The 27,850-nt window shown below is 41.6% G+C and overlaps 1 protein-coding gene across 5 annotated transcripts in view; it reads right to left on the bottom strand.

The window, feature by feature from the left end:
* Positions 1–27,850, bottom strand: part of LOC122772761 (receptor-type tyrosine-protein phosphatase mu-like) — a 117,420-nt gene that overhangs the window by 983 nt on the left and 88,587 nt on the right. For 3 of the 5 annotated variants that reach the window (XM_044031035.1, XM_044031044.1, XM_044031052.1), the window contains 12 exons: positions 27,177–27,253; positions 21,779–21,815; positions 14,352–14,449; positions 12,138–12,254; positions 10,402–10,556; positions 9,207–9,342; positions 7,459–7,608; positions 6,361–6,534; positions 5,409–5,540; positions 2,935–3,060; positions 517–680; positions 223–358 (listed from right to left, as the gene is read on the bottom strand). In XM_044031035.1, coding sequence (XP_043886970.1) covers positions 223–358; positions 517–680; positions 2,935–3,060; positions 5,409–5,540; positions 6,361–6,534; positions 7,459–7,608; positions 9,207–9,342; positions 10,402–10,556; positions 12,138–12,254; positions 14,352–14,449; positions 21,779–21,815; positions 27,177–27,253 — 1,502 coding nt within the window. The remainder of the gene's footprint in view (positions 1–222; positions 359–516; positions 681–2,934; positions 3,061–5,408; positions 5,541–6,360; positions 6,535–7,458; positions 7,609–9,206; positions 9,343–10,401; positions 10,557–12,137; positions 12,255–14,351; positions 14,450–21,778; positions 21,816–27,176; positions 27,254–27,850) is intronic. The other 2 variants (XM_044031027.1, XM_044031018.1) reach the window with 2 other exon arrangements.

The raw sequence follows: 27,850 nt of genomic DNA, 5'->3' as shown, positions 1-27,850 counted from the left end.
TTTAGAACAATGTAATCTGAAACATTATGGTGAGAAGTGAGCGGCTAATAAAGAATGATCTCATCTTTTTACATGTTTTTAATCCAAACTTTGCTGACTTTAGAATCAAGTTTCTTGTTCAGTGAACAGTTTCCAGCTTCATATCATACATAATATTGAGGGAAGCAAATGCTCACATGTTTTCACATGAAACATGTCGAGTGTGTTGAGAGTGCTCCTCACCAGCAGATCCACCATGTTGGGTTTATTGTTCCTCAGTGTTTTGACGGCGTGGAAAACGTCCACAGAGCGCTGGTGCTGGAGCATCTCACACACGATGCTGATGGCACAGAACGTTCCACTGCGGCCGCCCCCGTTCCTGGAGTCATCACAGAAGAAGCCACGCGTTAGAAAATCAACTGCATTTCAATTACAAGGAAGATTTGCTCAGTGTAAGGAGCAGCTTCACAGGCCAGGCTGCAGTAAAGCTATTCCGTCAGTAGGTGGAGATGTTTCATTTCTTTCCCTGTGACTTACAGACAGTGGACCACGGTGCGTCCCTCGCCGCCGTCATACTCGTCCTGCCACTTGTCCACCTGTCGGATCAGCTTGAGGAAGGAGCGTTTGGACACTGGCGTGTCCCGGTACATGGGCCAGCCCAGGAACTGGAACTGTTGCACCATACGGTAGCCGTCCTGAGGCTGGAGAGGAGGTGAAAGGTCACAGTGGTTACTCCAGGTTCACACACACACACACACACAAGTTAATCACTGCTGTGGAGAAAGAGGATCAGACTGCAAGGATGTGTGGACGATGACAAGTAGGACAAGAGATGGACAAGAGATGGACAAGAGATGGACAAGAGATGGACAAGAGCACACGGAGTCACTGAAGAGATGAACGAGCAGATAGATGAGCACAGAAACTGCTACAGACAGACAGACACACTCACCTTCTAAACCACACACAGACACATTGATCAACAACTGTTGTCAGTGATAAACAGTGATCATGTGTGATTAGGCAAAAAAACAACACACAACAGAGCTACACTGTCATCCTCGTTCTATCCACTGGATCCATCTGAACGTAACTTTACCTGCTTATACTGTAGCTGTTCTGTTCACTACAATTATTATTGTTGTTATCATCATTATTGTTATTATTGTTGTTGTTATTAGGGTTCGAGCACAAGGTGTGCAAGAACCCTATTGAAACTGTAAGAGTTCTTCTTCTTATTATCATCATTATTGTTATTCCTCCCAATGAATCACGTTTTTGAGGCCTTTCCCGTAGCCCAAAACTCACCAATTCAGAACCGCTTGGGGTACTTATTATAATTATTATTATTATTATTATTTGTTTTTACATTCTTACCATCACAAGAGAAAGGCATGTCTTGAAAACATGATCATTTTTACAGATTCTTACCAACATTGAATGGGAACATTCTTGATCATCGACTCATCACACAACAATTCAGATTGTCAGAAACGTTGTTCCAGAGGTAACACAGAGGTGATGACAACATCTCATCTCCTTTGACCCTCAGCACCAGTGTCCTCGGTCCCCTGCCATGTTCCCTCTACACCCATGACTGGAGTTTGTGAAGTTTGCAGATGATAGCTACAGGAAGTGGGGGGTGACATCATCAGACATTGATGGACCTGACATGGACCAACCAGGAACAGGAACAGCATTTCTACAACCTTTCAGCCTGAGGCCACAAATCCTCAGGGACGCAATAGAGAACCTCCCTGAAAAACCACTTCACCACCTGGTTCGGGAGCTGCCCCAGCATGGAACAACAAGTAGCGCAGGTGGTGAGTGCAGTACGACGCATCACTGGATCTAAGCTCCCCAGCCTGCAGGATGTGCACACGCAGCGGAGCCTCAGGAAGTCCCGGAGAGTCCTCCAGGACTCATCACACCCTCACCACAGTCTGTTCTCTCTCTGCTGCCCTCTGGCAGGAGATGCAGGAGATACAGGAGTCTAACAACATGCAGACAGAGACTCAGAGGCTCTTTCTTCCTCAGGCTAGAAGACTGCTAAATAAATAACTCAGAAAACTCACAAAAAGCCTAGCACATACTGTGCATGCATCAGTTTATCAGTGTGCAAAACACCGTGCAGCAGCTTTAATACCCAGAATTATAATATAGTTATTATGCGGCCCACATGTGACCTGCACTTAAAGGTGTATAAAATAATAAATGAACATTTATTGGTGAATATTCCTCACTCCACTGAGTAGCCTTCAGTTAGCATATTTAAAATGGCTGTGGAAGTTACAGATATTCATCTTTTTATCAGAAAATAGTGTCAAGAAAAAAACATGACATGCTTTATCTAAAGCAGATAAACGCGTTTTTGTATTTTCAAAAAATACTGGATACTCATTTCTTTTACCGTTATGAAAACGAATTAGCTGCTTATTAGCATGCAAATTAGTAACATATCATCTCTTAATTAGTCATTATTAAGTACTTATTGAGTTTTCCCTCAATAACCTCAGAATTACTGCTTATTAGTAGTAAGTGAGGAAGTAGTTTATGAATGTGTATGAATTCTGAATTCTGAACTCTTAGTTAATGCTTTACTGGTTGTGTAATAAGGCAGTAATAAGTAGTTAATAATGACTAATTAAGAGACGATATGTTACTAATTTGCATGCTAATAAGAAACTAATTAGTGATGAACATGTGTTCCCTGATCTAAAGTGTTAACAAGGACTGTAAACATGTCCAACACTAAAGAGAAGAAAAATCAAAGAAAAGTTGTATAATGTGTTTATATAAAACGTAATCATCTGCACAGCTGGAATGTCCGTGTGTGACTGGTCCATGACTCGCTGAATAAATCACAGCAGGTTTGTTCTTCTATTGTATATGAACAATATCATTTATATATATTATATATATTTTATATTGTACATATTATATATTAAGATTTACCCGCGCTGCGTTGTAGATCCGAAATATCCGGCTGATGATGTCCTCCTCCAAGTCGGCGGAGACAAACTCCACCTGGATGTGTCCGTGCCGGTGGACTCCGTTTTCTGGCCAGTACTGTGGACACAACTAAACAAAATAGGCACACACACACACACACACACAGATGAACACATGAATAGCGCACACACACACACACATACAAAAACAAAGAGGAAGATGATTCATTAGTTTGGGAATCACACACTGACGTGTCATTGGTTACACTCATGACACATGAACGTAATAAAGACTCACAGGTGTGTGACAGTGAAGACGCTGAACTTTGATTATAAACACCTGTGCTTGTCCTACAGTGTGTGACATGTTCTACATGTACGTGACTTTACGTGACTTTACGTGACATTACATTGACTTACATTCATTAGTCTCACCTTAACCATACATGTCTTCACTGTCTTCATTGAAATCATTTACGTTACATTCACGTTTCATTTTTGTCCCGACAAAGCCCCTTTTCCACCTACAGTCCCAGCTCGTTTAGGTTGGTTTTCCACTACAAAATAGTGGGCGGAGTCATCACTGCACAGCTGCGCCACACACACACACAAGTGACTTGTGACTTGTAAAGCGGTTGTTTTCAGTGGAACTGAATCATTAAAAAGATTTGTTCAGTACTTCCTCCCTGACCAGAGCACAGACTCCGTGTGACACGGTCACTGAACTGTCACTAAACACAACAGACTCCTTTCATCTTACCAACATTTCACTGGTAATTGTTGGAGATGAACCCACGTTTTTAGGATTGTTACGTCTTTTTAACTGATCTACTGTTCGGCATCGTTTGGCTTGATTCTCGTGCCGGACTTTTGCTCACGCCTCTTGACGTCACTCTGACCAATCAGTGGCCGGCAGTCTGGTGGTTACCAAACACAAAATAAACGTGCCGAGTCGAGTCGAGCCGGTGGAAACACGTCATAATGTGACTGTCAACAGATTTAAGAGTTAAACCTGGGACACACACACACAGTTTTCATAATAAACTGAACAGACTACAGGTTGGTTTAGCCATGTTTGCAGTTGTACACTGTAAAAAGAAAATGGTTGACATTTCCTTCAACAGCTAAATGAATGAAGTACATTCAAAGTAAATTGAGCATGTTACACAAAGAGACAACTTACTTACTTTAGTTTGGATGAACTGATGATTTTTTTCTATATTTTTAGCTTTGTCATACATCTTCTTTTATCTACAATGTTTAGCTAATTCAAAAATATTAATTACAATATGAACATTATATATGTAAGGCTTCCATTAATTCTATAAATCAATGTACACTGTAACTTCAACTGGTAATACCTAGATGCATTAAGTTTATTCAAACTAAATTTACACTAGTTCATTTCCACATTTGTGCTACCAACTGAATTAATGTTTGTCAAACATTTTCTCTTTTCACTTTCTTAATTCAAAACACAATGTTTGAATCTTTGAGCTACAAGACGTGAAATCAGCTTTAATATTTTACCTCACGAGTGTGAAATATCTCTCTGTCGTTTTCAGTCCATTATAAAAGCTGCTGTTTTCCACATTAACTCTTCATATTTGACTGATATGAACAATGTTTTTCCGTGCTATCATCCAGCCTTATTTATATAAGACAAGTACATTTCGGTGAGCGCACGATATCTTTCCCATTCTCGCTCCTCAGGAGAAAACCCTGGTTCAGAACATGCACCTGCAGCCTCGCAGCAGAAATCACACGCTAACAGACCGACACATGCAGAATCGCTCAGTCATGAACAAATAGAGAGACGACCTGGGATGAAGGCAAATAACAGGCATGGGTGCATGCATACAGATGGACTAGCAAATATGTGCTCACTCTTTTTTTCCCTCAAATACACAAAAAAAAAAACAAAAAAAACACTTCTACAGTGTGTGAGTGTGTGTGTGTGTGTGTGTGCGCCTGCTTGCTTCCTTTGAGAGTACGTCTACACCTGTCAAACAAATGCAAAAACAAAGATGCTAATGGAGAAGACGCCGCGGCTCGGCCTCCCTCGCCTCGCCACCTTCTTCCACATCCCACCTGTGCTGCTTTCCTTGGCTGGCTGACTGGCTACAGTGAGAATATTGAATGAAAGGTCTTTCTTTCAGTCAGTCAGTCAGTCAGTCAGTCAGTCAGTCACCTAGGGAAAGGGGATTTGGATGGGGAGAGCAGCCTGGTTTCAGGCTTTGATCCTGGGGTGTTATGACAGAGCCTCAGGCTGAGAAAGCTGGAGAGTCTCCTCCACAGGCCTGTCTCTCCATCTACCCACGCTTTCATGGCAAGTCCTCTTCCACTCTGCAGCAGCTACCTCATTTCAAACACATCCTGGATGTGTGGGTAAACCCTCGTTCTCACGGTATTTGTGTTGACGATATCACATGCAAACAGATGCAAAGTTTATATCTGTGTGTATCAGGTCGGGTTTACCTGGGCGGGGTCAACGTCGTTGAGCATTACTATAGAAGTGCAGTGGTAGTCCAGCACCAGTCTCCAGAAATCCTTCACTGTGTTTGGTAAGGGGTGCTGGGTCACGATGAACGCTGAGGGCTGTTTATAACTCTGGAAAAGAGCCAGGAAATAAAAACACAGCAGTTGAAAACTTGAAGGCACCGCGTGCATGTCAGCTGATAACTTTATTTCTTAATAAAATGACCTCCATCCTTTGACCTGCCTCGTACTGACTCTCGTTCTCTAATAGAGATTTCATGTCTCGGGATTTATTTATTATGACAGAGCACTTTTAATGTGGTTTCAGATCCTGTTCATCTGAGGTCCTCAATCACAGGACACGTGATCTTTGTTAGGTCCGTTTATGAGGTTTGTGGCACACGTTTAAAAGTCTGGTTTAAATACATGTTGTTTCATTGCTAGTGTGCAAATTCACTTTATAGTATTTTATGTTGCATTATTTGTGTTTTATTCATTTGTATTTGATTCCATAATTCCTAAAGTTGACTTTGATCACCGACAAGTTCCATATTCATTTTAGGAGAAGTCTGAAAAGACTGACCATAAAAAAGTTTATTTTCAAAATGTACTATTATGTGATTATTGAAAACAAAAAAAAACTCTAATGCAAATACAACAGGTCTGTAGTGGATACTACATTTTAACAGACTTACATATATTATATACATATATATATATATATACAGTGTATATATGTTCCAGAAGTGAACCTTTATTCACTTTTTGTATTATTATTTTATCATTATTTTATTGCATCAGCACTCACCGAGTACAAATAAGATAAATGATCTATAATCCTGATTTTAATGGTCATTTTTTTTCTTTCTTTTATCATGTATTGTTTACCTTGAGGTTGTTTTATCAGAACTTAACAACAACGTGAGCAGATGTGTGTGTGTGTGGCTCTTACGTCCATGAGCGCAGCGTTGATGTAATTGGAGCTCTCCCCGTCAATGGTGATCAGGAAGGGGAGGCAGCGGTCGGGCGGCAGGACGTCCATGCAGCGGTTCTTCTCGTGGTTCCTGGGCAGCAGCGCGATGCTGCAGTCTTCAACCCGCAGCGTGGGAGTCACCATATTCAGAGTCTGTTATTTTTAGAGACACAGAGACACAGAGAGGTGGAGGTGGCGTGTGCTCGTTACAGTATCTCCTGACGTGGTAATTAACAGTCTAATTCTGTAATCAGTTAGAAATGGCCTGAAGTGACTAAAAGGAAAATTAGAGGTTGAAACATCTCATATCACACTGATTGGTCCAAGAACGTGAGCTGTTATTACAGATGAAGTGATATAGATTTGCTGATTGGCCTTGTTTACATGTTTACTTGTTTACTTGTTGTTGTGAACATGGAGATAATGATTTAATGACTTTAATGCTCTCCTCCATGCTGCAGGTAAATAAGCTTGTGAATCATCTTCTAATGTTTTAGTGTTAAAGTGGAATTGTCTATGTATGTGTGTGTGTGTGTATAAGCGTTGTATGCATGGATATCATGTGTGTGTGTGTGTGTGTGTGTGGTATATTAAGTGTCCTCATTTTCACTTCATGTTGCCATTAATGTAGGATTTTATGATGAAACGCACCTTTTTTAAATAAAATGCATTCCTATTTGATTCATGTTACATTTATGTGAAAAGATTATTTTGGATCATTTATGGATCATGACCTTCTGATTCTGCCAAAGTGAAACTATAATGTCTGTTTAGGGGAGCTAAATACTCTCAAATGTTAATAAACCATGATGTCAATGATTTGTAAATGACGTATAAATAAATGAAACTTTAAGACCTATAAGCAGCGTTCATGTGATTTTACACATTCATAGTGTTGTGAAATCAATTAACACATAATAATCGTGATTCATTCTCTGACAATAATCGTACCAAGAAAATCTGAACATATGGGTGGACATCAGTGTGATTGACAGCTGGCACTGCTGCCATGTTTAAAACACTTCCTGTGTACTTATAATATAATAGATTTAATACTCTCTGTATAAAGGTCATTACCCTGAACTCCTCCTTAATGGGGCTGGAGTTGGTCTGCGGGTCCAGGCGGTTCATGTCGTAGTAGACAGAGCGCAGTTGACTGGCAGGTATGGTGGTGTCGCCGCAGAGACAAGCTTCCAGAATGGCGTCATGGATGAAGACATACTGCTCCTGCAAAAAACAGCAACCTCACTGCGAATCCATTCTTTCTTAAATAAGTCTCACTTAAATAAAATAAAACTAATTTGAATCTCAATGTGAATTTCAAGTCAAATCAAGGTTAAAAGAATAAACAAATGAGCGTCACATTGAAGCCAATGACTTCAGACACCACACGACTCACTCTCTATTTCTTATTATTGTGATGGTGCCAGTCACAGGCTGCACACAGGAAGTGGACGGGCAACAGTAACCTAAAAGGTTTTAGCAGACGATTGTAGCCCCGCCCACTCCCTCAGATAATAAAAGATGCAGCATACAAAGAACGTGACATCATCTCTGTTCATGAAGACCAGAGGCTGAGTAATATATTTTAGAAACACATTCAATGACCTTTCCACGACTTTGGCCCTAAAGGCAGTTTCTGTGACTAATATTTGTCATTGTCTATAGTCAAAGGTTACGTTACATCGTTTTTTTTGCTTTCATTTCCTCCTAAAGCAAAATGTTCAGTTTCCGTTTATTAATCTATCAAACATCAAACCCTTAAACAAGTCATGATCCAGACATGAACGACAAGAAAAACAAGCCATGATATTCTTAACGTCAGTGAAACACATTTGCTCCTCCTCACATCAGTCAGTCAGGCGGTCGTCACGGTGACTTGATTTAAATCTCTTCTGAAGTGACATTTTCTGCTCACACTCTCCTGTCACACGTGTGCAGAGGTCACTGATTTACAGATGTGCAGAGAGATGTTCTGCCATTTTGACAAAGGTGAACTGTTCACCCGGAGTTTGACTGGGCCGAGCTGCAGGGGTAAACCGGTCTGAATCTGAACGCATCCGAGCGCATGAAACCTTAAATAAGAACAAGGCTCATTTCTGTGGACAGATTAAACCGTGGCCACAGGCACACGCACACGCACACACACACACACACACACACACACACACACACACACACACACGCACACACACACACACACACACACACACACAGGTCTGAAGGTCACTGAACTTGAGGAGAATGACTCAGGTTGAACAACATTTGGTCTCCAGTTACTCAATCTGCACGTCAGTGATGAAACATTTGCCCATTAAGTCCAATGATGCTTGTGATTTAAAATGAATTACGGGCAAATGATGCATTCAATGAGACTATGGACACGTCCAGATGGTTCGATGTCTCTGCGTAGAATCTTAGTCATGCAGGTCAGAGTTAGAAGTCCAGTTGCTTCTGTTTCAGTGACATTTGGACTCCAGATGGCTCGTGTTTAAAAAAGAGTTCTCTGGTCGGAGGATGAGTCAGAGATGTTCTGTGTCACTCACAAACCCAAACATAGTTATCTTATCTGTATAATACACACACACACACACACACACACAACTAAAAGTTAAAAACAATATGAGCCACGCTGTCACAGCTTGTAAATCCACTCCCACAGTTTGAAATATGCAAGAGTTAAAGTGATCCTTGAATGTTCCTGACAACATCAAATTAAAACTAACTGTGAGAATAATGATTAATAATAATCATCGGTCACTGGCAAAGTGCCGCATGGTGCTGCACGCTGAAAAACGAATCCCTCTGAGGAGTCTGAGCCGTACCTCGGTCTGGACCATGTTGACCCTCCGTGAGCGCAGCTCCCTCACGCAGTTGTAAATGTCCACCACGCCCTCTCGCTCCGCCATGTCCAGCATGATGTCGATGACGATGAAGCAGCCTGTCCGTCCAGCCCCGGCGCTGACATCAGACACACACAACACATGTGGTGAGTTCTACACGAGGGTCAAACTCAAGGCTTTAAAGACAATATGTCGCGTCTTTCCTGCTCGTCCTTTGACACACGCGCACACACACACACACACACACATCAAGTGTCCTCATCCGTAAAAGAAATAAAAAATGTGGACTTTGAAAACACAGAGCCGGAACCAGAGGGGGGTGAAAGGGGGAACAGAGGGGACTGCACATGATTACAGACACATTTATGTTCTTTTGTGAGTATTTTAAATCCTATAATAATCATATTTAAATCACCTCTAGTGTTGCGTGACGACAGACGACAGTTTTCAACTTAAAGCTCCAGTATGTAACATCTCACCACCTCACCCATGTTTCAGAGAACCAGGGTTGATCTCTTAACCTAAAGTTCCCTTCCAGTATAAAAACAGTTGAAGATTCACTTTCAGCTTAGAAATAAAAAGTCTTAATAGAGACAGAAATATAATTGGGATTGAAAATAATGGTTCGGGGTTCTGTTTTCCCTCGTGATGTGAAACACATTCCTCTGTGTCTCCACAGACATTCAGTGACATGTAAAGGTTACACAGTACAGCTTCAAATTCAGACTATTGAAGTTGTTGATGATGAAACATCATATCATTCTTCATTTAAGATGTTCAGTGCATGTATATTTTGTATACATTATGTCTATTATATTTTCTTAGTATCTGATCAAATGCACGTTTATTATTTATTACCTTTACCATACCTGTCTTTGCTGCTGTAACAATGTAAATGTCCCCATTGTGGGACTAATAGAGGATTGTTAGTCTTGTGTCGCATCTATAGTCTATTTCATAACTTTGACTCTCTGAATAACCGTAGTCAACAGATGATTGTCACAAATGACAGTTTAAAAATACTCCTCAACAACATCACGCCTCTCTACAAACATCGTCTCTGGTGCTCGGGACAACACTTCACTGTCGTCGGACGGAGACAAACAACGCTCACATGTCATATTCTTTCAATAGATAATGGTATAGACGTGGTATACAGTGAGAAAGACTGGACAACCTGCAGTGAACCACCATGGGCCCAGCGTTGGTCAGAGTCTTGGACTTGACTCTCCTGATGAACCCCAGCAGGCCTGTGGCGTGATAGGGCACACCGTGGTCCGGCCAGCCTGTGAAGTGAAACTGTCGGATCTCCCGGATCTCGTGAGCTCCTCTCTGAGGAACAGATGCCAGGAGATGAGACGAGTGAGAAGACATGATGTGAGGAGGTCGCTCTAAAGCAAATACGGAGCTGGATTAAAGGCAAACATACACTTCATGGACACAGTGAAGGAGATCTTTGCTTAAGGCTGCTGTGCCCTGATTTTTCAACCACTGTTGCACCTCTCAGTCTTTCCAGGGACAAGTGTGAGCTGCATCTATTATTTGAGCAATGTGCATTTCACTTCTACTGTAAGTGGAAGTTCCAGCAGTTTGAGAAATGATGGAAGATTGAGATTATTTTATTACCTGTATCGCGCTCATTAGAGCCAGACCTTAAATGTAGAATCAGTACAATATTTGACATATTTATGCAAATGTACAAGAAACTTGATCAATTCTGACATGTGCAACAAAACGTCATTTTTGATCCACGGCTGTATGTACAATGTTTCGTTTTTTGATGACCTGGTTCATGTATTTCCTATTTATTACATTATTTTATTCAGAAGTGTTGCCCAATAAATGTTTATTGAAGTTAAAAAAATATGTGTATCACGTGTTATTATTAAAGTATGATGTTTTCTCAGCCTCATCTCAGACACCATCTGCACTGACTCCTGAAGGTCAACCTCTACTTAAAATGCCACTGTGACTTCAGTAAGTGTCAATTAACTAATGGATTAACTCATCTCCAGATTTTTATCCAAATACAAGACAATACGAGAGTAATAACTAGGAGCACAGGGAATGGTAACTGTAAAAAAGTACATTGTCACTTTTTCTGTAAAAGGATGTGAAAATGAAATTAAATCTATTTCACATGTAAAAAAAAAAAAAATATGCTTTTACTTTGAATATTAAATGTTGGCTTAAATCAAATCAGAGCTGTTCTAATTATGAATTGTTGTATGGTGTCTGTGTGCTGTGATGTATTTCATTGTGTTGCTTTGTCATGTATTTCTATCATTTTTAACTTTTTAAAAATGTACTTATTATTTATTAACTTTCATTTCATTTCTTTTTAATGTTAAATCAAGTATATTTACGTGTGCTAGAAACAACTATAAAAATGGTCAAATTGTGCTATAACACAAATAATCATGCTTAAGTAGATTTTTTTAAAATATAACATATATATATGTATATAATATTTAGTGTATTTCACACATTTATTCAATATAATAATCTAAGACCGTCAATAAAAATATGTATATGTATTTTTTTATAATGTATATTACCAATAAAAGCCCAACTAGGGACTGAAGTTGTAAATGAGCAATTGCTATAAATAGTTTGGGCAGCTCAAAGATGAATAAAAAAGAGAGTTAGTGTTCATCTCAACCCTAACGAGTAGAAAATAGTTCCACTGAGAAATCTTCATTATACAAAGTCTGCTTGACATCCTTCCCTAGCAACAGCCACTGATGAGCCACTGAGAATGTTTCTGTCCAACATTTAAAAACAAATCAAGTTACTTTGAGGAAAACATTCTCTTGAACCACAAACAACTCTCTTTCCCCATAACTTGTCAAGTTGAAAGGTTAAAGGTCAAGCACCGAGCATCATTTCTTCACGACTGTGTAAAAAATGCACCTTCTCGATGGCGAACGTCCTGATGACGTACTCCGACAGCAGCTCCGTCTCTATCAGCGTCACCTTGACGTCTCTGTAGATGTCAGTGTCGTCGGGCCAGTACTTACAGCACTTCACCTGAGAGAGACAAAGGGTTACACGTGCTGGACACTAACACACAAAAGCACCAATAACCGTCATAGTCACGTGACACTTGCCCCCATTTGCCACCTGACATATCACTCTCTGAAACATTTCTTTCAAGTCCAGATGAGATTTGCTTGGTATTAGTTTCAGCCCGCGGTCAAGGATCTGCTGTAAATGAGAATGTTATATATTGATGGAGAGCTCATTCTCACGTTATTGCTTTTTTCATTCTCACATCGATAATGTGAGAATGAGTGTAAAGGTAGTAAAGGTAGTCTGTGAAGAGAGGGGGGGCCAGAACTGTCCACCTTAAATCTCAGCGCGGAGAAATGGAACCAAAGATAAAACAATATATAGTGTACGACAATTGGACAGGGGAGGAATAATGACAATCTAATATTGTATGAAATAATAAACCCTCAGCTATTTTAGAAAAGATTTCCCTGCAGGAATCTAAAACGCCCCACTGGAAATATTACGTGGATTAGGTGTCGTAAGAGAGCAAAATTACCCCACTCTCCCCCCGTTCAATTAAAGTGTTGCCACTGAGGGAGTGCGGCGGAGGAATATTAGAGAATGATGATTTTTGATGAGGGATGAATGCGACACGAGCCACAGCTACACGCAATTTTCATTTCTGGAGTCTATGCACTGATTGGGAATGAAATGAGATTATGGTTTGAGGGAGTGACACAGACGGGTGGGGGTATGGGGGCAAGGTCCCTTTCACTGACACCCCGGATGACTAATCCTCCTGATGACAATCACTAAACCACCGTCTGCTTCCAACCAGATTGAATTAGGTAAAAGTCATTACCTTATTAGATCACTTGGTATCAGGTGCCTGGAATTAGCCTTCGGGCTGAGTTATACTAGTTATACTATATACTATATATACATATATATACCTCTATATATGTACATGCACACAGATGTTCTTTTACGTTTAATAACATACAACACACACACACACACACACACACACAACAGCTAACTAACCAAACCAAATGTCTCATACATCAAAGCGTGCCGAGCGCCGCCCCGGCGTGCAGGAGCAGCAGGACACAGTGTGTGTGTGTGTGCATATCTGTGCGTGTGCCAGGATTTCCCAGAGTTCATCAGCAACTGTGCTGAGCAGATGGCCCACTGTGATATGGTGGAGTGATTTTATGGGCTCCTCTGTGGAGCCGCCACCACTGTGACCAACTGTGCCTACCGCCCGCCATTGGACAAGGATCATATAACAGACGGTTTGGGGGCCCCGCCGAGGACGGTGCTGCAGCTAAGCAGGTGTGGAGAAGGTGTGGGGCGGGGCGGGGCCGGGCTCAGCTACTGTAGAGGAACGGCCTAATGAGGTACCTCGAGATGAGCCCATGAATCATTATCAGGCTCTGCTACATTTAAGGCAGAAATGTGCATCAGCAAAATCAAGGTGTTGCTGTGTTTAAGAGACTTTCACCGAGCGTGTGTTTAAAATTCTTCAGGAAAAATCCCCCCAGGCAGTCAGAGCGATACGTTCTGTGTTAACACTTAACTCGGGGTCTTAATTATGACTTCACCAGCAGGAACGGCAGCGTGAGGTAAGTGGAACAAATCGGCACATCCTTCTTCCATAGTTGGGACACATGCTATCACTCTCTAAAAAAAGGAATCAAGGCTCTGCTTTTAGTTTGATCATTACAAAGTGCCCACACCACTAAATAAGATTCCACTCATTACAATGACGACAACATAAAGAGATGTTTGTGCTCGGGGCAGAGCAGGAGCTGCTGGCTCCAGTATCATCTCCTGTTACAGAGCCACTCACATGAAACGCTCGTCAGTCGCCTGGATACCTCTGTGCTAATGAAGACCATCGATCACTTTCTTCTCACTTCTCACTGATCACATATAGATGGAAAAAGAGCTGGCAGCACACACACACACACACACACACACACACACACACACACACACACACACACACACACACAAATGACAAAAGATGGCTCAGTTTCCGTCCAGATACAATGGCGCTCTCTGTCGACAGGGGGCGAGGTTATCGTATCTGCGATCTGTGGTTACCGTGGACATGTATTTAACACTCACCCTGCCCACTTCCACCAGGTTGGTCACCATGACGATAGCTGCCGTGTTCTCCTGCCAGACCATCCGCCAGAAGTCAAAGACCGTCTCCTGCATGGGGCCTTTGAGAGACAACGAGAGCAAACGTCATTTTTCAGCCACATTTACCTTCAAAAGTGCAGATATGTGAATATCAAAGTGATGTGAGAGTTCACACCGGGCGGAGCTGTCATGATAACAGAGAAGCATGTGCACAGTGTCACTACTTCCTGTGTAAACTCTTCAGAGCACATTCAGGGACTTATAATAATCAGTGTTTTAATTGTAATTCTAAGAAAACTAAAAAACAATAAGACAGTTTTATGTTATCTTCCATTTCAACAGTGTAACCTGTGATTACATATGTAACTGCAGCTAATAACAAAAGAGACACAGTTGAGTCCACAGACAGTGACTTTGACATTTGACTTCCCATGTAAAAAGATTGTCACTTACAAAAACACTCTATAAAATAAAACATACTTCTTATCTATGTTATTTTTATCATATAACACGAGTGATAACAGGAAGTCATTCTTCCATTGAGTTCCGTCAGCCCGCACACGACGTGTAAGAGCTGCCATCCACCATTTTATTTTTGCAAACATACATGAATTATTAAAATGACTTTGTTTGTAATTTTTGTCGTTCACTGCTACACAAAATATGACAGGGAGAAAACAACACTGAGTATTTAATGGTAATTAAATTTACACAGCACTCTCCTCAAAGTGCTTCATATTTAACTCTAGAGTTGGTAATGACTGTTGACCTCAGGGCTGGTCCTGGTTCTGGTCTCACCACACTTGCTGGTCCTGGTTCTGGAGAAAACTCAGCACACTTGCTGTCACATCAGGACCAGCGAACATTGCGATGAATGTTGTCAGAATTATAAAACGGACATTTTGTGTTCCCACCAGCCAAGCAGCAGCTGGGTTACCATGGCAACCATACCAAAAGGTATGTTGGTAGGAATCGCGTGCAGCAAGCTTCCACGCCATCTTATTAAGGTCACTAGCTCCACGATGATGACGACCTGAAAGCCAGTCATTGCGCCACCTACTGGCAACAGGAAGTACACCTGTAGTCACACATACTTTCATTTACATGGAGCTTTCAGGGTGTGGTCCACATTTGCTATTGTTGGTGGTATTATTATTATTATTGTTGTTGTTGTTGTTATCATCACCATGACAACACACTTGAATCAACGTAACTTTGTCTACTTCCATGGTGTAAGCTGCGACATGTTTTTTTTTTTTTTATCATATCATAACAATGAAGCATTTTCTTTTCAGACACACACTAACATTCAGATCAGCTCAGGGGATTCAGAGGTATTAGAGTCTGACAGCAACAATTCAGTTTATGGAGCAATTTCCTCTCCATTTTCAGTCGTCGGCTCGAGCGCCAAGAAACACGCCAAGTCAGGTTTATTTATAGTCCTCTACAACAGATTGATCCCAAAGTGCTTACTCTACAGCAGAGAGCTTAAATACAGATGAAAACAACGGCAGAAATTAATCATGAATTTGAAGATCAGGCTACAGCCCTTATCCACCCCCCCTCCCCCCTCTGAGTGTGTGTGTGTGTGTGTGTGTGTGTGTGCTTGTTAAAGCTCAAAGTAATTACCACTCCACCTCATCTGCTCATGGCCAACCTTTCCACCAAACTGAACCCAAATGTGTCTGGAGAACGTGGAGAGAAATTAGAAGAGAACCGTTCACTGCCTCCGATATTTAAACTTGACTGAGCAATAATTGTGAATTGATTAGAATTTAATTATTATTCTGGTTAATTAAAAATATTAATATTAGTTTCAATCAAGAACCAAGCTGAGACAAAAAAAAATCCCTTCTGACAAATTAATTAGTAAATGCAAATCTGCATTCTCTCCTGTGTCGGCCTGGATTACCTGGAGACACAGGGAAATGATTCAGACACAGGGACGCGACAATAACACAACATGGCACAGACACAAACTATTAGTGTTTTTCCTCCTTGACATTTGTGTATTCATTCATGAATAAATTAAATAACCTTTCCTCCCACACGAGACCTGTTAAAAAGCAGGTCAAAATTGTCATTATTCCATTATTTACTCAGCACTTATTTCTATTACAGGCCGCTTAAAAATGTATACTCCACAAAAGAAATAGAATGGAACAAGCGTGAATCCTAGTGACTGAGTGCAGCACCAGCCATAGACGGCAACGGCCTGGTCATCAGGAACAATGTGGACATGTTAGGCCTATGTGCCATGAAAGCTTTGCTCACAAAAGACTATCATTATGCAAACATTACATTTAATAGAAGTGTTTTGAGATGCTGGGGGAGCTACATTAGGCTTAAGGACATTTACATTTTGGACAAACACACAAACTGCACTTACATTGAATATTACAACTAGAGTCAGTGCTTGAATTGGTTTGAGAACTGAAGCTATTAAATAAATAAGTCTTTCTCTTTGACCGGTTAATTATTGTGTTTCATTTCTGATAATTAAAGAGAGATTTCTGCATTTGACAATCCTTCAATTGTGGTTTTAAAGAAGAACTCCACAGAGCTTCACATCCAATTATTACCGTGCATGTTTTAACAGTGTCAACTAATAGTCATCAATGAATCAATCAATCACTAGGTTTCGATTCAAATTCATTTCAATTTCCATTAAAGAAAACAATGTGTGTTTCCATTCACTTTCATTAAGCGGATATTGGAGGTGAGTTGTCACAGAAGAGTCTCGGTCGAGATCACAACAGACGGAAAACAAGAGAGTTACAACGTGATGACATCATTGAAGTGCCAAGCAAACAGGTACACGCTCATGTTTTGTTGCTATTAGCGTAGCTTCTCTCCACAAGTCCAGGAACATTAAAACATAAAAGTTATTATTCCCAGAGGCCTTGTCGGGTATGCATCAACCTCTGATGCTTTTCATTGCATATAAATGAATCTATACAGTTCATAAATCATAGCAGAAGGTCGCATGCAATTCTGTTAATGTGCTGCAGCCTTTTATTCACTTGATGGATGGAGCCATATGTGCATTTCTATATAGTGTACAAACAGTCGTGGAGTATCTGACATCTAATTGTAATCAAGCGCAGCTCAAATCCCGTGAAAACACTATTTTTCACATAGACTCCATTTAAACTTAAGAGGCTTTTGGCTGTAAAAGTGGAGCCAGTGTCTTTGTGATAACGTCTCCACTGCTGGCAGCCTGTTCACGCACCTCTTTTTGGATAACAAGAACGTTTTGCAAATAAACTTCAGCTGACCCAACTGTTTTTTTAGACATTTGGAACAAAACTCCATATCTTCCATTTGTATTCCCTCACTTCCTCGCCTCGAGTTTTTAACTGCAGGACCTCAACTCTTCCAAATCCAGTCACTTCCATTCTCTCCAGTAACAACCCAACCTGATTGAACCACCCACTCAGCTCCCTCCCACACTCGTCCCCGAGGAAGAATACACACTGCTGAGAAGTTTGGGAGGAGGAGAGACTGAGAAGAAGGACAGCTGGTGTGTAGGACTTCAGTAACACAATAACACTTGGCATTAAATGGTAAATCATCCAACGGGAGACTCCTGCCAAGCTCCAAGCAGCCAGTCTATGTTTCCATATGCATGCAGAGATGCAGGACAGGTGAGGAGGAGGTGTTAGGCAGCAACGAACTTGATGGCACTATAGATCCTGATGATCCAATGCAGATATGAAGGTCCAGTGTCCAGTAACATTTATAGAGCTCTGGGCGTCACATGACTTAGCATAGTATTAGCCACTGACAGCGGACAGCTTCACTGAAAAACAAATCCTGAGATCCAAGAGTTGGTTTATCCTCCAACTTAACAATGATCACTGCAGTAAATATGGTTCTCTTTAGATGCGAAGGTCCAGTGTGTAACATTTACATGACTTGGTTTCTATGATAGCGTTGTTAGTTAGCATTAGCAACGGGCTGTGTGATGAAATAAATGCTGTGTTAACGTAGCTCTGGGTAAATCTACCAAGAGTTTCCTGTGGAACGTCATCACTCCATCTTCTACTGCTCGTTTCATAGCAGTGATCCACCTCCGCCATCTTTGTGGGTCTGGTAAAAACGACAACATCTTCACTTTTATGATGGAAACAGTCGACAGAGAGATGACCCGTGTAGTCTACAGAGGTGAACGGCGTCATTTCCTGAAAGAGGCGGTTCCCTTGGTTGTGTGACGTCAGCTAACAGAGCTCTGTTGGCAGAAAGTGAATGTGCTTCCATGTTTCTACAGCAGCCCAAAGAGCCACACGGTGTGTCCTCAGTCTCACCAAATACTTCTTACACAGTGAACCCCGACGCGTGTCAACAAACGCGCTAGTTGTAGTTTTCAGTAATGGCCGCCATGTTGTACGTATACAAAAGCTGCTCGATGTCACTTCTCTGTCGTCATCGTTGCTAAGCCCGTCTCTAGCGCTGCAGAGGTTTGTGATTGGTTCTGAAATCACTGGCAGATTCTGGGTTCATGGGCTAACGTGCAACAACAACAACAACAACAACAATAATAATAATTCAACTTCTCATCGCATCGTATCTGAGTGTTTTAGTCAGATTTGACTTTTCTAACATTGTCACTCATTTACATTGTGACTTTTACAAGAGTTACAGACACTTGAGTGATAAAAAGTACTCGGGACTTTTCCAGTGCTGCGTGACTAAAGCCTGGTTGTGGATGTTTGGAGGAGACACGTCTCAGATGAACAACACCAGTAGCAGCAGCTTCACTCTGTTGTTTCGGGACCACGCCTGCTCCTCCTTAAGCAGCAAGGAGCGTGACGGCTGTGGAAATTCCCCCGCCAGGTACCGCCAGTAAACTGTTGACGAACGTGCCTGCACACACACACACACACACACTTGTTTCCCCCTCCTGCCTATTAATATTACATGCAGCAGACGTTGGAATAATGTACACTCACTTATCACTGATTTGCTCTCTCTCTCTGTCTGTTTGCCATCCCCCTGCAAATCCCTCACTGAGGTTTGAACACCTGTAAATAATAAAACTTTAGCGCTACTGGTGCAGGGAACACTGGAGGGGTAAAGGCTCGATGAAATCGAACCTTTTCCCTGCATCGTGAATATTTTTCCTCATCACCAGGAGGATGCAGGAGCTTATCAGAGGCGAACTGTAATTCACAGCCTCGGAAGTCTGATCTGTATTTAAATGATCCGCAGGACGTAAAAGTGGACGGAGGCAAGCAAAGCTGTTCTCTGAGAGGCCTGTGCCTCGTGCATGCACTCGCTCTGCTAAGTCGCTGAGATGCTGCTGGAGTCACGGAGAGTTGGCTGTTGTATTTCTGCAGCAAAAAAGAAAAAGAAAAAGTCCTGGATGAGAGAATGACCTAGATACTCACAAGCAGAGCTGGCTTGATGAGACTTTTATGGAGTGACAGCTGTTCTACCTGCCACCCTCACCTTGAAAGAGCAAAGGGACTCGTCAATAAACCTCCAACTAATGAGTGTCATTGTACTTTATAGAGTGGGAGAGTGGGGACAACGTTATCCCACATGCCTGCCATATTAAACACCCTCAGCCGTCCCTTCACAGCCAATTTATGACAAAGATTCTTTTTTAGCTTATCCAGCACTATAACCAGTCACATCATTTTCTGAGTAAGTCCCGGTGGACGAGTGGAAGTGTCACTCGCTGAAAAACTTTACTGAGAACAGACTACTTCCTGATTTGTAAGCTGTGGCGCTGATGCCCAGGTGTTCTTCTCAGGTGCTACAGTATGCACTTTGTCTGACTGAGAGAGACAGGTCTGTGTCTGGCTTCCCTATCATCTGTGGCTGCTCTCTGCCTTAGTGTCAGCAGAGTGAGCCTTCCTTCCTGTCAGTCTGCCAGAGCTGATGATGAATTATAAAAGGGCCTGGTCTCCCAGAGAATACAGATGTTTGCACGCACACGCACACGCACACATGCGCACACACACGCACGCACACGCACACACACTGAAAAGCCTTATCGTACTTGTGAATACAGATAATGGAAATGAGGAGTTATTGTGTGAGCTGAATGAGGAAGCAGGGGCTAATTAACTTGAATGGAAACATGTTTGGCTTCTTGAGCTTTTCATCTCAAACGCAGGACCGATGATCTCCATCAGCACATTTTTCAATGCAATATAGAATGCTCTTAATGACTGTGGGACACTTATGGAAGTCATAATAATGCAGCTGAAGTGTTTTGTGGAGAGTATGGGCCCCTCAGGCCCCTGAGGCCCCTGCAGCGGTCAGAGTAAACCAGATGCTGTTCATACAAACACAACGACAACGTCCACTTTCCCATTTGTACGCCATCTTTTTCTGATATAAGAGCAAACAGAGGGTTGTTTTAATTGAGACACTGAGGAAGAGAAGCGACGCACTAATAAACAAGTAATTATGCAACTCCCAGCTCCACCGAAGCAGATTGTGAATCTATTAAAACTCCTCTTCTTTGTTTCCCCCATCAAGGATTTCTTTTTTTTTACGTCAAATCCCCCTGCATGTGTGAGGGGAGGAGACCTCTCGACGCTGAATTCATAACAATTAACCATCAATCAGACTTAACCTCCGGGGTCGCGGTAAGTACTCCAGGCTCTGTGAATCTGCCTGCCAGATTAACACAGTGACAAAATGTGCTCGTACATGTCAGCTCATCCATTTATTTATTCAGCTTCCTCCCAGACTGTCTGATTAATCGCTACCACGCCACAGAAGGAAAGAGAGAGAGAGCGGGAGAGCGAGAGAGAGGGAGGGAGAGCGAGAGAGAGGGAGGAGAGAGAGAGAGAGAGAGGGAGAGAGAGAGGAGAGAGAGAGGGAGGGAGGGAGAGAGAGAGAGGGAGAGCGAGCGCGTGCTGCCTGTGTGGTTTTCACATGTGTGTGTATGTGTAAACCACAGTTGACTGAGCATGAAAAAGAACTTTGCAAACGTAAATAACAACAGGGGTGTTTGTCTCGCGATATCTGCACCAGGGGTGGATGAGACGGGCAAAAAATAACAACTTGATATTTTTGGGCATTTTGACGATAATGATAATTTGAATAAATCATTAATTGTTACTTACAGATTATAAGAAACAATGTTACAGGAAAACAACTCTTCATTTCTTTAAACTTTAGCATTCGAGTAAGAATTCAAAGCCTTACAGTGAAGAACCATTGAACTCTGGGTAAACATTTACAGGCTCTACTGTAAACTGTGCAGCCAACATCCCCTGAGGATGTTATCGAGGTCATGTGATCGCGTAGGCCCACTGGTGGTCATGTGACACTATGAACATGTGCAGTTTCAGTGCGTGTTTCCTCCTTTTTCGTAAAGTCTTCACACGTTCATCCTCACAAAGAACACATTTAAAACACAAGTTTGAAAAGAATTGATGAATTCTTACCTTGAGTTGCGATGTAATGGTTCGGCCGATGGTATCCCTGAAAGCACAGAGCACAAGAGTCAGATGTCGCTCCTCCTAACTTAGCACATAAAAGAATCAGAGGGTTAGCAGAGATTCACGTGTTTGTATAGAGCGGCTTGTGATGCCCGTGCATGAAATGTTCAGTGACAAATGTTTCTATTCTTTACTATTCTGTAAAGAAGATGAAATACAGCATGTAGAACAGCACACAACAGCTGGGAGATGAATGTGATTAAGCAGATAAAGAAGACATTTGCATGTTCACCCACATCGTGTTTGCCAGGTGGAGCTGAAGCTGATAAAACACCACGTGCATTCAGGACTTTTCATTTGACGTTAAACAGGTTGTGTGAGCAGCACACATGGAGTAGAAACTGCTTGAAAACAACACTTGTTTCCTTTTAGCAGCCTTAGAGTGAGCCTTTTAGATTAGGGCAGCAGCGATCATTTGATTAATTGATTATCAATCGATTACCGAATGAATCGTCAGCAGTTTATGATAATCGATGAATCAGTTTGAGTGTATTTTTCAATGAAAACAAGCTTTCAGATTTTTCAGCTGCTTAAACAGAAACAAAGAACAAAACAAAGACATTTGAGAGTCAAACAGGTCCTCGTTTAATCTGGAACATTATTGACAAATGACTTGATTCTGAAAATAATCGTTAGTGGCCTTATTTTAGATGTATATTAGTGAGTAATGTAGTATTTTGAAGCTTATTATGAGAACAAGGTAGTGCTGCGTGGTATCATGGTGTGTGTGTGTGTGTGTGTGTAAGACATTCTTGTGTCTCTCCGCGTCGTGTTTTCTGCTCATGCTTGCAGTTACTTCATCAGCTGAGTGTGTGGTGCAGCAGTGAAAAGGGTCCCCCGTCAAACAGTGATTTGTTGCACCACATTCCGTTTTGCGGCGTATACGAAAAATTCATATAATGAAAAAATGAAATAAATATGGGTTTTCAGTATGAACTGGTTTCATATCATCCAGCACTAAAACAGAGCGCCACCTTAGCTCCCAGACATGCTAACAAAGGGAGGGGTAAGTGTGGAAGTCTCACCAATGGGACGTTAAAACATTGAGGAAATGTGCTGCCACTGATTCCTTTAAGTTCAAGTGCTGCTTGAGAAACACTGCAAACTAATCTGCGACGCTTGCTGCCTCTTGTCCATCTATTCATGTCTTTGTCTCAACATCTAATTGTGTGAGGAAGATGCAGAATTATGCAGATGCATAAACACTCCCCCCCCATCACATGCTCTACATGCAGCACACCTCTGGAATCAGCAGCCGGAGCGTTGATAATCCCCAAGATACAACTAACAGCACTGATCTTCACAAACAAGCCTCTGTAGTCTCACAGATTACACTAATCCCTTCAAGTTTTTATTTGCCCAATTCCTTGTCTTCTCTCCAGAGATGTGAAGGCTGGAAACAAAACATTAGGACTTAAAAGCTCTTCCTCAGCCCCACTGCTGTTCTGCTTATCTCACTCATATTCAATTTAACTTGGACCGTGATTAACTCCAATGAAAGGGGAAAAACACAAAAGAATATTTCCTCACTTTCTCTTCCCTCTCATCCGAGTGCTCCTTCAGCTTTTCAGCTGTCCTCCATTTTTAATGACTTCTTTATCTCTGGACTGAGACGGAGATGTGTTTGTGCTTTCATGTCAAGTGTTGGCTCACTATCGTCACACTACAGAGGGAGTGAGAAAGGTGAGTAGAGATGATGTATGTGTACATGTACATATATATATATATATATATCTACACATACGTATATATAACATATATACTGTTGAATTAAGCGTGTTACATTAGGTACATACGAGTTTTCCCCTTCAACACAAAGTGCTAAATGCAGAAATATCCATGTTGAAATGATTAATTGCAGGTTTTGTTTGCAGGTACGTGTAAATCACCAAAGAGGGGCTGAAAATACGCTCTGCTCTCTGTTTTTTTCTTTTTGCCTCAGTGCTTATTACAATCATCATTTACATTAATTCTTTCCAGTAACAGTGGGATGTTGAACATCTAAAATATGCAGTGTTAAGTGTTTCTTGCCTGCAGGCATGAATCTGTATTTTGCAGCCTGAATATCATTACAGAGATCCACTTTGGTAAATCTGGGGGTTCGAGCCCCATCACCTGGAAAACGCATCCAGAATAAAATAAAGACTAAGTGCCGTCTTTATTAGCTTCACTGACGAGACAAGGTTTGTTATTTCAGCCCAAGGAGTTTTCATGTTTGCTGTAGTTGATGGAAGTCATAGAGAAGCATGAGGCCACATTAGTGAGGTGAGCATCTGAATGCATAATATGTAATATTAACATTACATATTAATATGTAATATTAACATTACATATTATATACATTGTCAAATAAAGTGTCCTGACTTAAATGATTAATCTAAATAAGATCTAAACACTTGTAACATGTTTTTTTTTTTTTTTAAATGTGTACAGTAAAAATGTCAGGGTTGAGTCAATTTAACACCAGTTCAAACTATGACATAGTCCATGATGGAATGGTTTCAAATGTAACCATTTTAGTAATAAACCAACACTTAATTCCAGAGTGTATTTTGTGTGCAGCATTCTGAGGACATTTCTATCGTGGGTTAATCTGCTGAGATCTCATTTCACCTCCAGGGTTAAAAAACACTGGTAGCATGCTGTGAGCCACAATTTGCATATTCCTCAATAAAATTGAGTAACCGTGAACAACCACAGGCGGTGGATCAGTGTCGGTGCCCATGGCTCATTTTGCCCCAGGCCAAATGCTGGCTTAATCCAGCCTGAGGATGTTTGGTTGGAATTTACAAAGTGCAAGGCTAAGCTTTGTGTCCCAACTTCAGGTGTTCCAGTTATCTGTCCTTGGGTTTGCAACTTCCTGTCTACACTTTCTGATGATTCAATCTGAATTTGTTAGTGATTAGTAGGTTCCACAGAATCTACGGTAATCTGACGTTATAGACCTTCATCTATGTTCCTGAGGTTACAGACCGTCATCTATGTTCCTGAGGTTATAGACTGTCATCTATGTTCCTGAGGTTTCATCTATGTTCCTGAGGTTATAGATCATCTATGTTCCTGGAGGTTCATCTATGTTCCTGAGGTTATAGACCGTCATCTATGTTCCTGAGGTTATAGACCGTCATCTATGTTCCTGATAGACCTTCATCTATGTTCCATCTATGTTCCTGAGGTTATAGACGTCATCTATGTTCCTGAGGTTACAGACCGTCATCTATGTTCCTGAGGTTATAGAGCCATCTATGTTCCTGAGGTTATAGTCATCTATGTTCCTGAGGTTATAGACCTTCATCTATGTTCCTGAGGTTATAGACCGTCATCTATGTTCCTGAGGTTATAGACCGTCATCTATGTTCCTGAGGTTATAGACCATCTGTTAACAAACACACTGGGCAGGTGATGTACGGGCAGCAGGAAGGAATGATTTCACTGACAGTTCATGTGGATTTCTACATTGTTTGCCCAAGTCTTTAACATTAAGGTGTAACTATATATGTATATATATATATACAGTATGTATATATATATATATATGTATATATATCTGGTCAAACACCAGCGATAATTGTGTTTCTTAGCGCACTTGTGTCACTGGTAGATTCTTTGGTCATAAGCTCAAGGCTGGTTGTCCACTTGTATTTGGACGCGTAAACAGATGCAGAGACATTTGCAAACCATTTTCTGTGGCCACTGAATGACTTGAGTGGATCGTACACAAGCAGACAAACCTTTTTGTGCTCTGTGTACATGGAGAGATCTCTGCAGACGAGAGGCCATTACACTGTGTTTCCTTGCCTCCTAAATGTTTATGAAAATACTCAATCAGCTGTGGAGAACTGACTGGCTCCGCTTACTCGTACATGACTTGAAATAATCGGCAGTATAATAACAAGCACAATAACAAACACTGTGGGGAATGTTCTACTGCATAACACTTTATTGGGCAGGACAAGCTTTTAGACGGGTTAAAAAGCTTTCTGAAGAGCAAAAACATCATTACCCATCTGCCTGCATTTCTACTAAGTACTTTTCCAATGAAGCTGGCGGAGCAGTGGAAATCCTTTTCAATCAGGGCCCTTTTTAATATGCGTATATTCTTATCTTATAATGGGGTGCTCTCTATTGTGAGAGTCTCGTCCGCAGCATCCCCTCTCGCAGCATAATGGACCATAAACTGAATAGTGGGAAAGGTAAATAATTTAGAACCCCGGCATTTACTGTGGCACACCTTGCATTATGAATTTATGCTTGAAGGCGTAACAAGAGATTACAAATTACCACATTAGAAGAGCGGGAGGAGGGGAAGAGAGGATGAGAGACGGAGTGAGAGTTTTCTCCCGAGCGGAAAACCACTTAGGGAGACGGGTACATCACCAGCCCATTACACATGGAGTGGAAGCATCTGCTCAAAGAGGCCAATGAGCTGCTGTGATTGGTCACATCCTGCGGCTAACACTGCTATTAACAGCAAATCAGGTCAGATCAGGAGGTTCTATATCGTCTGAGTAAAGTGAGTTCGATAGGTTTTTAAGGGGAGGTTTGTCTCCAGCCACTTTTTAATGACTTTTACTTACCGTATAGGTATGCTAAGTCACTGGAGTGCATGTAAAAGCTGTGCTCCAAGTGCTCTCCTGTGGTAACAAGTGTTACTAAACCACTGTTGCATGTACTCTGAGTCATTATTATATTGGAGGCAGAGCAACGATGAGGAAGGTTCACTCACTCATCGTCTACTGCTTCCTCCGCGACAGCGTCAGCTGCTGGGACCATCACAGGGTCAATATACAGACAAACTACTGCTCACATGAATGACACTTTTCCATTATACAGGGTTTTAGCACGAGTCGACTCGACAGCTGCACAAAACGGACGTCACAAACACACACACACACACACACACTAGTGACGAGCAAAGCAGCCCAATCACAAGAATCAATGATTCACAGAATCATGATCTCCAGCTTTTGTGTCACTGCATAGAGTTTACACGTGTCCATGCTAATTCATGACTAACATGTTTACAGCTGTGTTTCAAGGTAAAATATTGTTCTTATCCAACATTATAACTGAACGTCAAAGTCCAAAACTCTAACCTCAGTTTCCCTGGTGTCTCCTTTCTCTGTCATTCTCTGATCTTTATTCCTCTTAACACATCCAATGACTACAGCCATGAAGCAATAGCCCTTTAAAGTTATGTGTGTGTGTGTGTGTGTGATGGGCAGGCAGCAGGGGATGCTTTGTCCCTGAGGCTCCCTGCGATGGCGGCACCAGCGCCCTCTCCCTCCCTGGGAGGAAGCACGGTGACCTTTGCATTGGTGGCACAGTCGGTGTGTGTACTTACATCAACGTAATTTGCATTAATGTAATCGGAGCTCTGTTCCCCCTCCAGGGCCTGCAGCCTGACGCGGGAGTGATCATCTACAAGAGAGACACAGGGGAGGAGACCAGCACCGAATGAGTCATATTTACATCAGGAGGAGAGGGATGAAGGGACAGACAGTGAGAGTTAAAATGGTGACACAACTGGACAATGCATCACAAAGTGGAGCTACAGGAATGCCACATGGCTGAGAAATGGTTCCCATGCAGTTACGTCAAGATATTGGAATTGGACCTCATTTTCAAGTGTGTTTGACTCGTTACACTACGTGGTGATTTGCCCTCATTCAGCTTGTTAGTTAACAGTGTTTTTGCCCCAGGTTTGAAAAACGAATGCTGGCAACATTTTGTGTCTTTCTACCATCCTTCAATCTCAAAATATTGAAGTCCTTATGATGCCAGAGCAAAATTATCACGCTTATTTCAGTTTAATACTTGAAGATTTAGCCTGAATTCAATTGAAATTTGAGCATAACACATATGCATTAAAATAAAACCTCAACACCATTACAGACATAGTTAATTAAGCCCCCACCATATTCACAACCCATCACTTCATACTAAGTTCATGTAATGCACCTTTCAAGTCAATCAGTAATGAGGCAATCTCCAAAAGTTGATCTTGAAAGTTGAGAG

The sequence above is a fragment of the Solea senegalensis genome, linkage group LG1, assembly GCF_019176455.1.
Source record: "Solea senegalensis isolate Sse05_10M linkage group LG1, IFAPA_SoseM_1, whole genome shotgun sequence".
In the NCBI taxonomy this organism is placed as follows: domain Eukaryota; kingdom Metazoa; phylum Chordata; class Actinopteri; order Pleuronectiformes; family Soleidae; genus Solea; species Solea senegalensis.
The sequence above is the reverse complement of the archived record's forward strand: the minus strand, read 5'-3'. Positions and strand labels throughout refer to the sequence as shown.